Raw genomic sequence first — 16029 nt, forward strand, 5'->3', positions numbered from 1 at the left:
ATTAGTGGTGAGATAAGAAAGGGTTTATTTTGCCAAGGCAGTAGATGTTACATGATGCGCACGCCGGCTGTGCCTGAGATGTCACATTTTATAATACCATCCATCCAATCCCAGATGTGTCCACCCTGTGGCCTTTACTCTGGACCGCCCCGGGGTCCACCCCCTGAGAAATGGGTCTGGGGGTTTTGGGACCCCGTGTTCATCCCACCTTCCTCTTCATCAGAGCACAAAGGGTACATAGTTACCTAATTCTTGACCGTATTCTGTGGTTTAGGCCCTGATATGCTGTTCTGCCAACAATCTAGGCCTTGCCTTGACAAAAGACTAAACATTTCTGCTATATTCAGGGGTAGGATTGACATAGGGAGCATAGAATGGGGTAAGAGGGTTAAGGAATGTGTAAACAAGGGTGCTAGAGAAAGGGAAAGGGACAAAGGAGGGGGGGGGGTTGCTGCTTTTAAAACCTACTTATAAAACTTACAAGTCTTACAAATATTAGAAAAATAAAAAACCATTAGGGGCTTAAGGTATCAAGGGTCTCAAGAGGTGACTGGATTACTGTTGAAGAGTTCAGCTGTGCCCTGTTGTGGCTCAGTTTGAAGCAGATAGAACTGGCTGTGCCCAGCACAGGGCAGCCCTTTGTCTCTTAGGGAGGCAGGCCTCCATACCCACAAACCTGCCATGGAAATCTAATACCCCGTGCTATAGAAAATAATATAGAAAATAATAAAATATAAAATACTTAATGTTAATTTCAAACCTAATTTTTGCAGTTCCAGGAACAAGTTGGAGGGTAATTCTATTCTTCCTGCTATCAGCAAAGAAAGCCTTGCAACAGTGTGGCAGAGAAACCTGTGGAGAAATACATCTGGTACAGGTAGCTCAGTTAGCAAGCTGCAGATTGAGCTCTGGGTGGGAGCCTGAGGCAAGAGGCAGTGAACTGTCAACACTTTGGTTAACAAAGGGCATGAAGTCGACTGTTGCCAGCCAGGTGGATGGACACTGGGAGACACAGCAGGAGTTGAAGACTTAGGAGGAGGAAGACTTGTGTGCAGCTTGGACTGTGAGGGTATAAAAGCCCAGGGGTTCCCTGGCTGGGAGTCTCTCCTTAGAGGCACTCAGCTCAAGCTGTTTCTGTGTTACTGCATGGGGAACAAATTGGTTTGTGGAATGGGACATCTGAGACTCTGGTATGGGAAACCTGGGGTCAAATCCCTAGGGAAAACTGGTCTGACTGTGTGAGTATATGTGTATAGAGAGTCAAGTGAGAGCCGTCTGCTGGGAAGGGCCTTCAGTCCCAGCAGTGAAGGTCTCTGGTGTGGGGTCTGCCAAGGAGTCTTGTGAATGGTCAGACCAGGAAGTTTCCTGAACAAACCTTCTGAGCACAGAGGGCTTCGGTACAACCACTCAGGGTAAATATGGCCCAGTGTGATTCAGCATTACTCAAGCCGAAAAACAGCCTGAGAGTCAAGCTCTTTGGAGACAGAAATTCAGTTCAACTTGCTTTAGCCATTATGCCAGTAATAGTTCAGCCATTTTTGAACAGCTCAGTAATTTCTACACTTGCCTAGCCTGAGGGAGAAAAGTATCCAAAAAATCTTTATAGCTATCTCACATTTAAATCCCTTGGACAAACTGAGGGGTCCAGCCAAAGACAAAAAGATGACTGAGGGACTGGAGTATCTCTCTTATGAAGGCTGAGGAAGCTGGGACTGTTCAGCTCGGAGAAGAGACGACTGAATGGGGACTTCATCAGTGTCTGTAAGTATCTGAAGGGAGGCTGTCAGGAGGGTGGAGCGAGGCTCTTTTCAGTGGTGCTGAGAAATAGGACAAGAGGCCACACGCAGAAACTGACACACAAGAAGTTCCACCTGAACAGGAAGAACTTCCTTACTGTGTGGGTGACTGTGCACTGGAACAGATTCTCCACAGAGGTTGTGGAGTCTCCCTCACTGGAGATATTCAAGAACCGTTTGGACGCAATCCTGTGCCACGTGCTCTAGGACGACCTTGCCTGAGCAGGGAGGTTGGACCAGATGACTTCTCTGATGGTCCCTTCCAACCTGACAAATTCTGTGTTAACTCACACCTTACAAGCAAACAAGAGTAGCTAGCGCGAAACCCCTGCATTTCCCATCAGAATCTCTGTACGTACGGAGAGGCCACGAGAAAGAGCGGGCTGGAGCGGGCTGAAGCGGGCTGAAGCAGGCCGGACTGCGGGACCCCCACCGGCTCCCGTAGCCTGGGCCAAGCCGCGCCTCTTCCTCCCGGGCGCGCAGGGGAGGTGGAGGGGCGGGGGCAGCGCGGAGCCGCCCCCCGGGCCGCGGGGCGGTGCCATCGGCCGCGCAGCTGCAGGAGCCGGGGCGGCGGCGCTGCTGCTGCTGGTGCAGAGGCGGCGGCAGGATGGTGTTTGAGTCGCTGGTCGTGGACGTTCTGAACCGTTTCCTCGGCGACTACGTGGTGAACTTGGACAGCTCCCAGCTGAAGCTGGGCATCTGGGGAGGTATGGGCCTGTCTGCCTTCCCTTGCTGCCGCTGCGTCCCTTCCTGCCCGTCCGGGCTCGCCCTGCCGCCCGCAGCGGGGAGAGGCTGGGGCGGTGTCCCCGGGCGGTGTCCCCGGGCGGGGAGCCGAGCCGGGCCGGGCCGGGCCTGCCGAGCCAAGCAGGGCCGTGCTGAGCCGTGCTGGACCGCCTGCCCGACAGCTTAGCCGCCGCTCCACCTGCCTGCAGCTTAAAAATAGCCGTGGGGGCGGGCGGGCTGGAGGCGGTGTCCGCGGCGGGCGCGGGACTGCCGCCTGCGACAGCAGGGAGCGGCCGGGCGGGAGGAGCTGTGGGCAAATAGCTGGCGGGGGGCAAAGAGAAACCCTGGCGAAGTGCTAGGGAGTCATGGACAGCCCGTGGTCTCTGCTGATGGGGCGGACCTGCGCTGGCCGCGGTGCTTCTGACGGTCGCGTAAAGTTTGGAAGGACTGGGCGGGCAGCTTGGAGCTGGGAGCCTGACCCGGCTCTGCGGGAATGTGAAACTGGCGTACGGGCGGTTTCCCCGCCCGGAAATGAATTGAGCATAAACGCCAGGGGTTTGGATGGTGTTCGAGTGTCAGGGTCGTGCTCGCGGGAGTGGGTGGCCTCTCTGCGAACAGCAGTGACGTCCCGTCTCCTCTTGGTGCTGTCTTCTGTAGGTCTAGAATATTTGTCACTTTTAGCCTTAAAAACCCAGGAGTAAAGCCTGCCTTGATGTTTGCAGAGGTGATGACCAGCTGTACTAGGCGCGGTAGGCAGCGGTCTATAGAATTAAATTAACATGCCAGTTGTGAAGGCAGGAGTGTTCTGTTTGAATGTACTTTCTTGAGGTCCCTTTAATAGGTACAAGAAAACAGTATCAAAGGTCTGTCAGGCACAGATGTGTGCAGCGACAAAGTGACCACTTCCAGGGTGCATTCCAGGTGTCTGTAGCGTCAGCAAAAGCAAACACAGAGGTTCAGGGTTTTTTTACAGGTGTGTTCATACATCTGTAGGTGTGAAGCACCCTCGAGGTATTCCCTACGTGCAAATCTATTCTTAGGTACTCATATACATTAATCAGATTTTGTAAGCTTCTCCTGGAGCTTTTTGCATCGTGGACATTTTTGTTTTCATGCTTCTGTTTTCCGAAATGACATCCTTATTTGGTTTCATATCTGCAGTAATTTTCTGTTAGTTAGTCAAGGCATTTGTAGCATCTTCGTAAAGTTCAGTCTCTGTATGGAGTCTTAACACTGCAACATGACAGGTAAGTGCTGGAGAGAAGGTAGTAGTCCTTGATCTATAGCAGTAAGGCTCAGTATAGCATATCCACTACTGATTAAGTGAGTCTTATTTGAAAGGTTTGAGTTAGCGTATCTTTCAGCAAAACTGTGTCATCCTAATTATTTGATTTGTGTACTGAAGTTCTGAAGTTGTCATAGTTTCTTTCAGTTGAGGGAAGGCAGGTAGAATATTTAATGTAAGATATGGAACAATGTGTAAATCTTTTGGGCAATATTTATACATTACAAAAAAGGAAAAGTTTATTTTTCTTGCTCTGTAGATTGCTGGTGGTTACTCATGGCAATTTATGCCTCTGTGAGGCAACTCTTATGAGATTAGATGCACCTTAACTGTCTTGCTTATTTTTTTTTTAATTAAATCTCAATAAATTTTATTCTGGAGTTTTGATATTCAGTTGGTTTTTTTTTTTAATGTACATGTAACTTGGTTTTGTTTTTATTATTTCCTTTTCAAGTAGTTCTTATTTTTTAGAGGCTTTAGTATATTTTTATTCAAATGAAATTTCTCATTTCTCAGAACAGTGCTTGTGTACTACAGCAAAACAATTTTTTTCTCTACACAGCCTGTTTACTTGCTTATTGTGAAAATGGGTATATAAAACTACCTGTGTCTTGCTCTAAGAGGCCCAGAACTGCTGTGTAGCATTGGTGAAGCATCATCTTAGGAGTTTATTTTTTTCCTGGTCTACTGCATTATGCTTTTTTGCAGTTTAAACTGTGTTAAATGGTCTGTGCATCTACAACATTTCTTTCATTCCAAATATCTCAAAGGACCTAGAAATTGCATTCTGCTAGCCAAAAGGCAGTAACTATTAGTAGTAATAGCAGTAGAGTACTGTTTTTATATGGAGTGGATCACTGATTAGCAGATTCCAACACTCACACAGTGTATCTGAAGTCTACTGATAATTTTTTTGGCTGGCTGTTTACTAAAATTCTGGAACTAAGGTCTTTAAAAAAAAAATCACCACTATTTTTTGTCTTCATATTTTGTGTAAACTTAATAGTTTTTTGTGTTTGCTTGCATGCTCCCAAAGCATTTCCATTACAGCTGTGTGTTTCCATGCAGTGTTTGTCTTTGTGTGTCATGATAAAACTGTTAAATTTTACATAAATCATGTAGTATTGAAATTAAATTTTCCTAAATCTATTAAATGTTCTAGTAGTGATTAAAAAAAAAAAAAAGGCAAGTTGTGTGTTTGGGGTTTTTGGTTTGTTTGTTTTTTTGTTTTCCTTCTAACAAATGGCCACTGCTTTTTGAGTGCTAGAGCATTGCACAAGTGCTATATATCTGTATCTTAAATTTTTAAAAGCATGCATTTTTTTGCCTCTGAATGATTTAATACCCAAGGGAATTTATTTTTTTTTAAATGCTGTAGGGAGCAAGTTGTGATCTTGTGGTATTTTATAGCTGGTCTGTTTAAATTAAGACTGATAACCTGTTGATAGACTCTTAATATATGTATAACGCCTAATTTTACAGAGGTTTCAGCTTCTGTAAATTTGAGAGCTTAATTAATGAGTTTTTAATGAGCATGCTTAACATTAACTTTGGTTTTTCATAAATGAGAGAATTCATCATATCATATTAAAGCTATCCAGATTCAATCTGTGTAGTAAAGTTGTGCGATAATGCTGCTCAAACAAAATACAAGAACACAGAAATAATTACAGAAATTTTTTTCTTGTTAAAAATCTCTCAGATTGAATGGTAAAAATGTAGACTGTCTCAATACTAAAGGAAGATGTGATATGTGGAAACACTCATGGCTCAGATTGTTGCAAGAAATGAATGACCTGAAATATAAAAGGCAGTGCAGAAAGGAGAAGGAAGGACAACCTATACAAGTGAAAACAAATGTAATTTGAACATATAAGGCCAGTATTGGAAAGGCCAAGATTCAGAAAAGAACGTAACAGGGAAAGAAATCGTATTCCTAAATAACTCCATTAGTATGAATCAGGGTAAAAGACTACTTTGTTAGGCAGCCATCACAGAAAGCAATGGCTGGTGGGAAGGACTGTGCTTTAGTCCCCTTCTTGTTCTGGCCTTCACTTAGTTTCAATGAGCTGTGTTAACAAGTGTGCAAGTACTTGCCTTAGATAAAAGGTTAGATAACTATTTAGGTAAGTTAGGTATTTTTGAATGCTCTAGACCTAGTAAAGTTACACTTCAATACCTGAAGCAAATGCTTGCAGCAGTGTGAGATGTATACAGTTATCTTAGACAGGAAGTGCCAGTGAGGTTTCCAAACAGTGCAGAGATCAAACACTTTCATCCACGTTCAGGATGCAACTGTTTTCTTTTGGCTGTGTCTAAGTAACTTTTCATTCAGCTTCTTGGCCAGACCCTCTGTACTGTCCTTTAAAATACTTAATTCTCTATTGACTTGGAACACCTGCTTATTAGGTAATGTCTCAAGCATATTTTTCTTCACTTTTTATTTGAATATCTGGTATCTCTTGTCAGGGCAGCTCTGTTATTAAGATGATATAGGCACATAATTGACACATTTGTAACATTTGTAAAAACATTTTTTACTTTTTTCTTTTGATTACAGCTACTGTTATAGTAAAGGATAACTAGTTTTGCATACCTTACCTTGTCTAGGTATAGGAGGTGCAAGCATATAGCAGATGCAACCTCCCTCCCTCTCCTTACATAATGATAATTTGAATTCACTTGGGGGATGAATAGTATCTAATAGTTTTTGCTGTCTTTAATGACCTGTTTAAACAGGAATAATTATCAGCATAAACATAAGTAGGAGAAGCCTGGCAAAGGCAGTATGAAGTGGTCAGGAGGGTTCACAAGCTGACAATGCTGTTGGTAAAAAGTAGAAATGCTGTTGAAATATGTAAGCAGGAGTGTTGGGTATTGATCAGATTCCAGCTAAGGTGTTTTCAGTTTCTGATCTTTCATCTCTGTTTCTCTCATCTGCCTTCCCTCTCCCCACCCCTTATTTACAAGACAGCACAGATTAATTAGGTAAAATCTGCAGATTTTTATGTGGATTAATTTTCTTTGCCCTCTCTAACTTCTGTTTACAACCATAACAAAATTTCAGTTAGGCCTCTTTGGTGAAATGGTTTACTGAGTGTTACTGTGTTTACTGAGTGTTACTGTGTTTACTGAGTGTTACTTCTTGCAAGCTAAATCCTTGGTAGTAGACATTGGTTCATGCACTCAAATCCATGAAGTTATTTTGAGTATCTAAAATTAAAACTATAAACCTATTTATTCCAGTATTTTGACAACTGTTTGCTATTGTTGAATTGTTTACAATGTCTAGAGATCAGTAAACGTAAGAATTTGCTTTATAGTGTAGCCTAAGTAAATCCCAGACTGTGCTATAAGTATTTATATATGTTCTGGCTTTTATTATTGTTTTGGCTGCTAACCTGCTTGTTTAAACCTAGATATTTATACAACTCCAACTACTTGTATATACAGTTTTCAAGGTTGCTTAATTGAGTAATTTTTAACCATGCACTGGATGCGTTTCTGTCATCGAAACATCCAATTGCTCCCAACAGGGGTACACCACCCCTACCAAAAAAACCCCAACCAACCAACAACAGAAACAAACAATCAAATCCTGATGTATTTTTGTATTCTTGCAATTAGAGTCTATTGTCAGTGCTCCAAGATAGTAAATTCATTAGCTGTGTTATGTCCTGTAACAAGCCTCCTTGATTTTTCTGTTTCTGAGGGCTTTTGGTTTTTTTGCCTCCTACCCCCAACAGAGCAGTCAGGGTTCAGTACAGTTGCGCTCGAATCTATGTTTCATTGCAAGTGAAATGGCTGAGTGTGATAAAGACTAAATTTTGGCAATCAAAGAGAATACTGACAGGGTCAGTAGCTGCATTTTAGATTGTGAGTGTGAGTGCAAGCTTTCCAAGGTGTGGTGCCTTTGGAAATAGGAATGTTTAGTCAATCTCTTATGTTCTCTCTCAAGTGTAGGAAAAAGAAAAGTTGCCTAAATGTACAAAACACAGCGCCGCTTTTGTTAGCCTTTTCTTTGCTTTGATAGTCCATTCACTGTGGTCAGACCCTCAATCAAGGTTTTTGTAAGTAAACTGTTATATGTTAATAAATGTGTTTCATTAGTTTTGTACTAAAAGTGAGATATATATCACTGGGTTCAATTCTATTCTAAACTTATTCCCTGATAAAGCTTACTCTGCAGAGACTATTATAACACTAAAAAAACCCTATTTTCTTCTCCAAGAAGACATCACTAATTGTAATTATATTCATAGCAAGTAATCCTAATAGTATCCAGAGCAAAGGTTCAGGTTTGTAACCAAATTACCAGGCACAACAGGCCACAACATGCAATTTCTGCATGTCGGTTGAGCCATGTTAAAAACACTGACATGGAAACCTTAAGACTATACAACACATGAAGCAGTTTAACTAGGTTGAGTTTCTTCACTGATTGCTAAGTCAACATGCCCTCTCTTTTATCAAGGGTCTGACACACGACACATTTCAGCTGAGGCACAATTACTTAAGTTAAAATAATTTGGGGGCCCTGATGCTTCCAAAACCAAAGTACTGCAAAGTAAGGATTATCTTAAGCAATTTACAAACAATACTTTGTGATGGCATAATTATTTCTCATTTTACCTGAGCACATCATAATGGCAGAGAATAAACATGGTATCGGTAACAGTTACAGTTACTAGAGTAGTTATAGACTATTGTTGGGAATGCTGTCTTTGCCTGTATATTTTTTTTCTCTTTTCTATTCTTCCTGGCAAGATGTATGTATCGTAAGGCTTAAAAGCAGAGTCACCAGATATCAAAAAACATCCTTCTGCATGTAGTATTTCTCTGGAAAGGCTGATGTCAGCATTGGTCATTGGTCACAGCCAGCATAGCTTCATGAGAGGGAAGTCCTGCTTATCCAACCTGATTTCCTTTTATATAACCCACCTAGTTGATCAAGGGAAGCCAGTTGATGTAATCTTTTTGGATTTCATTAAAGCTTTCAATAATGTCTCTCACAAGATTCTGCTGGACAAAAGGTCCAGCACACAACTGGGTAAACACATCATGTGGTGGGTGAGCAGTGGGCTCATGGATCAAGCACAGAGGGTAACAGTGAATGGGGTGACATCAGACTGGTAACCTGTCACTAGTGGGGTTCCACAGGGCTCCATCTTGGGCCCTGTGCTCTTCAAACATCTTTATAAATGATAGAATGCAGGACTAGAATGGTTGCTAAGTAAGTCTGCAGATGACACAAAAGTGGGAGGAGCTGTTGACTCCCTTGAAGGCAGGGAGGCCCTGCAGAGAGATCTTGACAAATGAGAGGACTGGGCAATCACCAGCCATATGAAGTTCAACAAGGGCAAGTGCCAGATTCTGCACTTGAGGCAACCCTGAATGTTTGTATAGACTAGGGAATGAGATGCTGAAAAGCAGTGCTGTGGAAAGGACCTGGGGGTCCTGGTCGACAGCAAGTTGAATAGGAGTCAGCAGTGTCCTGGCAGCCAGGAGGGCCAACCGTGTCCTGGGGGGTATCAGGCAAAGCATCGCCAGCTGGTCGAGGGAGGGGATTGTCCTGCTCTGCTCTGCACTGAGGTGGCCTCACCTTGAATACTGTGTGCAGTTTTGGGCACCACAACATGGGAAAGATATTAAGCTCTTAGAGAGTGTCCAAAGGAGGGCAACGAAGATGGTGAAGGCCTTGAGGGGAAGCTGTATGAGAAGCAGCTGAGGTCACTTGGTGTGTTCAGCCTGGAGAGGAGGACACTGAAGGGAAACCTCATGGCAGTCTAGAATTTCCTCATGAGGGGCAGAGGAGGGGCAGGCACTGATCTCTTATCTGTGGTGGCCAGTGACAGGACTCAAGGGAATGGCCTGAAATTGTGCCAGTGGAGGTTTAGATTGGATACTAGAAAAATGTTCTTTACTCAGAGGATGACTGGGCACTGGAACAGGCTCCCCATGGAAGTGGTCACAGCACCAAGCTAGACAAAGGTCAAGAAGCATTTGGATGAAACTTTCAGGCACATGATGTGACTCTTGGGCATGTTCCTGTGTAGGGTCAAGAGTTGGACTTGATGATCCTGATGGATTGTCCTAGTTAGAACAGCTGGGACCAATTCATCACTGTATGGGTGTAACCCAAAACTGTGTATTCTATAGCCTTCCATGCCATTTCCCAGAAACTGTTATCAATAGAGCATTTACACCCTCTGCCCAGAGCAGCCTGACTCCTCAGGCTATAAACTAGGCGTTAAGAGGCCTGTGAGATAGGAAGATGTTCCTTTCCTCACACCCTTTTATGGAATTCCCTGCTCTGAGGGAAGGACTGAGCATTCCTGCCTGAACTGGAGAACATATAAACTTGGAGTTTTGTAACCTTTTTACCACTCGTGGGATCCAGAGGAAGACTGCAGATCACTGCTCTCAACCGGACTGTAACCACCACCCTCGACTGGACTGCAATCACCACTCTTGACCAGACTGCAACAGCTCTCCCACCAGCAGATTTTTCCCCTCTCCCTTTACTTTGGACTTGGGGGGGGCCCAAGGAACACCACTTTGTTCATGCCCCAGGGTGCTGGGTTATACATTTGGGTTTTGTGGGTTAAGCACAATTGTTTGTCTGTATAATCGTATTTATTGTATTATTTTATTAAATTGTTATTCTGACTTATAATCTCTATTTTGAGTTGAGTTCATTTCCCCTGCTGGTTAACTTTTAAACCAGCACATGGGTCCCTTCCAACTCAGCATGTTTTGTGATTCAGTGATATGACAGATGTATAGAATTCTACTGGAAAGTGATTATAAATCATTGCAATGAAAAAATTAAAAACATTAAAAAATTCATACTATTTTGTGAATGCTACAAGATGGATGGTTTAGTTTACCTGATCAGCTCCTCTGAAACTGTTCAACAGCTTGACCCAACTCTTCCAATGTATTAATTTTTGAGATTTGGGTCCAATTTCTCAAAATTGGTGGTACTTTGAGCAGTTGTTTAATGCCATTAGTACTATGTAACTGCAAGAATGTTTCTTGCTGTTAGACTTCCCATTTCCCCCTATGTTTTGCCTTTTCTAACATGCATCCCAAAAGAAAAACATATTAGGTCATTTAAATCTTTATTTGTAATCTCAAATTGTATTCCTTTCCAGGCCTGTAATCTGCTTCTGGTTTACTGAATCTCATTGATGTCTCTGCTCAGTTGTATCAGGTGTCTGTTCCATGTGCATGCATTAACACTATACAATTAATTTTAAAGTAACCGTTTCAGAAGCTCCATCCATCTTGTAGAATTTGAAGACGACATTGCTTCAGATTACATGCATGTTTTTTAAATTGTGAGTTTTCATGGTTTTTAAATTGTGAGTTTTCAGGTCCCTTCCAGTGTTTCTTTGTTATGGCAAGTGTCTGATGTAAAGTATATGGTAAAAACCGATCTTGCAATTCAAATTTTCTTCATTCACAGTGTACTGAAGTTAATTTTTGTCCTAAGACATTTAAATGTTAGATTACTGAAATGCTTCCTGTGAACTTTTGTAAGCTTATAAATAAAACTTGCAAATGTAAAATTTTTGAGAGCTAAAAATTCACTAACAGTTAATTTTGCTGGATTTCTACAAGCATGGGAAGCAGATGGTTGAGGAAAAAGAAGCAAACTTTTAATTTCAAGATGGGTCCTTACAAAAATGTTTAATTTCCAACATTTTTACTTTGCAGAATCTCAGGTTCTTTTTCATGGGTGTACAAGCTCCATGAGAAAATCTCAGGTATTATTTTGTAGCATAAATGAACAGTCTAGTCTTAATCATCTTTCATGAATATTTGAGGTGTAGGTTATGGATATCTTCCACAGCAAAGAGTCTGAGACCACAGGTTGTGGACCACTGTGGCACCCCACCGTAAAGGGGAAGGGAGCACCCAAGATTCGTAGTTGCCTATGGTCAAAAAAGAACAACAGAAGTCAGTGTCTGTAAAAACTTACAAAGTTTTATTATTAAACTATACGCACAGCATGGAAATTGTTATAAGTTAGTCCTTTATAATATAAACACATGATGATATATTTTTAATAAGGGATAAGGTGAAAGAGAACAAAGATTAAAAGAGAGGGTAAAAGAAAGAAAGGAGAAAGATCACCAGTCCTGGCTCCAGTGTCAATGCGGCTGATGTGATGTCCAGGGTCCTGGGGCACATGTGTGCCTGAGCTTTGGGGGAGTACCATTTTATAGTAAAGGTTTCCTCACCCTTGAGTTAGGTTTCTTGTTTTCTATGCAAATGAGTTACCATGTGCAGTATGTTCTTCCAGACCTTTCTGGAAAGGATCAGAGGGCTTTGGGGATCTTTGGTGGTCCCTACTTATTGATCTTTGGCCAGCAGTCCATGCCCACTGCTTGACCTCATTCCTACACTTGTGCTGTACTGTGTTGTGCTCATCTCCAGGAGCCAGAACATGGACCTTTATCCCAGAAGAGTTTTGCCTTACCTCTGTATGGCCCCCTTTTCCTTTCACATCCTGTTTTTTCTCATGGTATGTTCTTACCAACAATTCCTGATTGGCTCCACGGCTATCTGGCTATTGATATTTAAGACATACACATTAGCCGCCGTATTTTCTGGACTTCTGTAACCCACTAATTCAGACTTTGGGATGTTTAGTATGCACCACTACTACTTTTCTTATTGCAGTTTTACTTATTGGCTTCTTTTCTTTTAGGAGCTGTAGCACTGAACAATCTGGAAATAAAAGAAAATGCCTTGGTAAGCTAGTGAAAATAAAAATATAACATGAAAAAATTATTCATGAACAATGTTTTGGGTTTGGTGGGCATTTTTTAGTTCTTATTTTAGGATACACTGTCTTTTAAGTGGAAGCTTACTGGTTTGTTTTCTGTACACCTGTGTGGATTATCTGATTAATTTTAGATTAAATTTAGAGGTGAAAATATATGCCTTTTTTTTTTTTTTGCATGAGAGAACTCTCTGCAATTGCTAAAAGAATATGTTTAGGTCAAAAGGAATACTGAAAGATCTTTTTTTTCCTATAGCTTGTGAACCTAGAAACTTGCTCTTGGGAATATGTTTAGCTTAGCATGACTCAACAGTCTAAATGGGTAGCCTAACGTTTGCTTACCTATTATATTGAATTTTTTTTTCAGTGGTTGAAAGGTTAAATTTGTTGTTAAGGTTATCATAATGTCTTTTCCTGCATGACAACATTTCACAAGTTGCTAAATTGACTTAAATTTTCTGAACTATTTTCTTTCAGAGTCAGATGGATGTGCCATTTAAAGTTAAAGTAGGACATATTGGTAAGTTACATTTTATCACGTACCCATGCAGGAGTTTCTAAACATACTGCTTTTCCTTGCAAGTCACTCAGGCATCTTAAGCAAGTAATTTCCTTACTTTCCTTGAATTGCATACTTTGTGTGCTCTGAAGTTTGTCTCTTCTGGAAAAAAACCCTGTTTGATGGCTCCTTTTCTGAGATGGTAAAGTTAAAATATACTGGAATCTTGTTTAATCACTTCAATGTTAGTGAGAAAAGAGCCCAACACAGCAAAAATTAGCAATTGGGCAGGACTGGATCTCATTCCTTGTCTTAGCAAGACTCCACAACTGATTTTTGCCTTTCACTTCCCTTTCCACCCTCCTTCCTTGTTTTTGCTAAAATGAAAAGTTTTCTCATTCCAAGTTGATTGTCTTGTAAAAGTTAGTGGTTCCTTAAAGCAAACTAAGTGTGAAGCCATTATACTTCCTTCAAATCTACCCTGGAAATATGTATTTCCCAGTGACTGATTTAATATTTTATTAAAATTGGTGCTTGGATGAAGAATGAGAGACACTGTAATCTCAGGATCCCTGTCTTCACAAAACATAGCATTTAACTGACTGATGATGTATGATCTGCCCATGTGCTTTTCTTGTTCCTGAGGGTGGTGCAGTGGATTTGCAAGGGGAGAGAGGTTGCTGTTATGAAGAGGGAATATAATTCTTGTGAGTAAGGAGAGGATCTAGAGACTTGAGAGTTCTGCTCCTGGAAAAACTTGTCTCATGTTTATTTGTGTGTTGTGTAAAAAATAATGCAACCTGAAGGACATTGGCCTCAGGTGCACTGTTTCTTTTTCTGTCCAGTGTAATAATTGTTCAAAGATTTTGTGTTTAATGTCAATTATATTTCTAATTTTTTTCCCAGTCAACTATTTAACTGTATACCTCAACCTTTTTCTTCTGTGTTTTTAGGTAAACTTAACCTACAGATTCCATGGCAAAACCTTTATACTCAACCTGTTGAAGCAGTTCTTGATGGAGTTTATTTGCTTATTGTGCCCACAGCCAGTAAGTTAATGTAGAGAAAGAAATGGATACAGATTGCTGGGATTTCATAAGTATCTGGAATAGGTTGATGATATTTGAATGAGCTTGATTCCTAGTAGATACTTCTAGCAAATCCAATCAGATAGTGGAATGGATGCCTTTAATTAATTTGCATTTCATCACCTAATTTTTTGCTGTTATGTAACTGTTATGAAAATGTAAAAATTACTGCTTTTGAAACACCATCTTTAAGAAAATGCGTTAGGTTCTTTTGGTATTATACTTTTTTACATTGCGCATTTAGGCATAAAATATGATGCTGAAAAAGAAGCCAGGCAGTTCTTGGAAGCAAGACAAAGGGAATTGCAAAGGATAGAGGAAGCAAAGCAGAAGATAGCTAACCAAGGTAAGAGTGGGAAAAGTTAAGAAAGTGATGCTGTTTCTTTCTTTATTTTAATCCAGAAAGATGCAGACTTTGTTGAAGTCTTCTAGATTCCTGTTTGGATACTTAAAAACTTGTTAGTTACAGTTTAGCTGTAACTGCCATTGTTACTGCAGAACTGGGATCCTGAAAATAAAAGGGTTCAGGTATTGACAAGGTCTAAGTAGAGCTTTTGGAATACTGCTTATTTGTGTCAGATGTTGCCTGACATTTTGTTTCCTCTTCTTTCATAAGAAACAATTTAACTTTGTTTCCAGTAGCAAAAATTGTTACAATTACAACCTTTTAAGTGTTCTGTTTATTTTGTTTTTTGATAAGTCTGCTCTTTAAATTTGACTTTTGGTACTTTTAAGAAATTTTTATTGGCCACCTTGAATATTGGTGGGTGCAAGTCATACTTTTGAAGTACCTGGTTCTTCATGCAGCAAGTAATAAATCTGAAACCTTTTAGTCTGAGGATATAAATATTTCAGATTATACTGAGCGAACATGTTTTTATACAACTAGAGTACAATGGAATAGAAAATCAGACATTTATCATGCAAACTTTATTATGTTATTGTTTTGTCTAGTTTTAAAAATAATGTAAATAAAACATCAAATTATTTTCTTTTAGATAAAGTAAAAGAGGAGACACAAGACACTTTTGTAGAAAAACTAGTTACTCAGGTCATAAAAAATCTTCAGCTGAAAATTTCCAACATCCATATTCGCTATGAAGATGATGTAAGTACTTTTGTATATCTTAGCATAAAGGGTTGTGCAGTGTAACATGAAATTAGGAACCTGTCTGATTTCTTTTCTCCTAGTTGTTTTCCATGTTGAGAGAATCCTAGTAAAGCTGTGGCATTTTCATAGTCTAAAAAAAAGAAAAAGAAAAAGAAAAACTGATAAAAAGCTCATAAAAAAACATAAAGATACTTAAATTATTAGTCAACTGTATCTTATAGGCTATGAAATAATCCTTTTTTTGTATTTTCCCCCCGCTCTATTAGATCACAAATAAGAATAACCCTTTGTCATTTGGGATTTCACTTCAGAATCTAAGTTTGCAGGTAATTTTATTTTTCATTGTTTATCTAAAAAGCATGTCGATATATACCAGTAGATTAAGTTACATTTTTGTGTGTTATGCGTTCTGGTAACACGCTGTCTAATGAAAGTATACCTATAATCATCAGCAATGCGCAATGGTAACTACTTGGCTTATTAAATTCAACATAAATATTGTGGAAGGGGTGCCATTAAAGTGCTATCATTACAATAGATGTTCAGGAGGAAATTCTTCTGCCTGCTGCACTTTGTGGTTGCCAATCCACTTTGTTGGATTTGGGCTATTTGGAATCTCTGAATATTTTACTGAAACTGCCTTGAGCTTCAAGAAAGGAAGTTAATTTTTGATAACAGGGAGCAGGGGAAAAAAAGAAAAAAAAAAGTATGACATCTTTTTTTCAAACTGGAG

General features: G+C 40.5%; 1 protein-coding gene across 12 annotated transcripts in view; it reads left to right on the plus strand.

Moving 5' to 3' along the window:
* The first annotated feature begins 2334 nt into the window (after positions 1–2334).
* Positions 2335–16029, plus strand: part of VPS13A (vacuolar protein sorting 13 homolog A) — a 105765-nt gene continuing 92070 nt past the window's right edge. For 7 of the 12 annotated variants that reach the window (XM_064641308.1, XM_064641312.1, XM_064641311.1 and 4 more), the window contains exons 1-7: positions 2340–2503; positions 12524–12567; positions 13076–13118; positions 14051–14146; positions 14430–14531; positions 15184–15293; positions 15563–15622. In XM_064641308.1, coding sequence (XP_064497378.1) covers positions 2404–2503; positions 12524–12567; positions 13076–13118; positions 14051–14146; positions 14430–14531; positions 15184–15293; positions 15563–15622 — 555 coding nt within the window. In that variant the 5' untranslated portion in view covers positions 2340–2403. Of the gene's footprint in view, positions 2504–12523; positions 12568–13075; positions 13119–14050; positions 14147–14429; positions 14532–15183; positions 15294–15562; positions 15623–16029 lie in introns of all 12 variants that reach the window. The other 5 variants (XM_064641315.1, XM_064641307.1, XM_064641317.1 and 2 more) reach the window with 4 other exon arrangements.

This window comes from Pseudopipra pipra, chromosome Z, assembly GCF_036250125.1.
Source record: "Pseudopipra pipra isolate bDixPip1 chromosome Z, bDixPip1.hap1, whole genome shotgun sequence".
NCBI classification, from domain to species: Eukaryota; Metazoa; Chordata; class Aves; order Passeriformes; family Pipridae; genus Pseudopipra; species Pseudopipra pipra.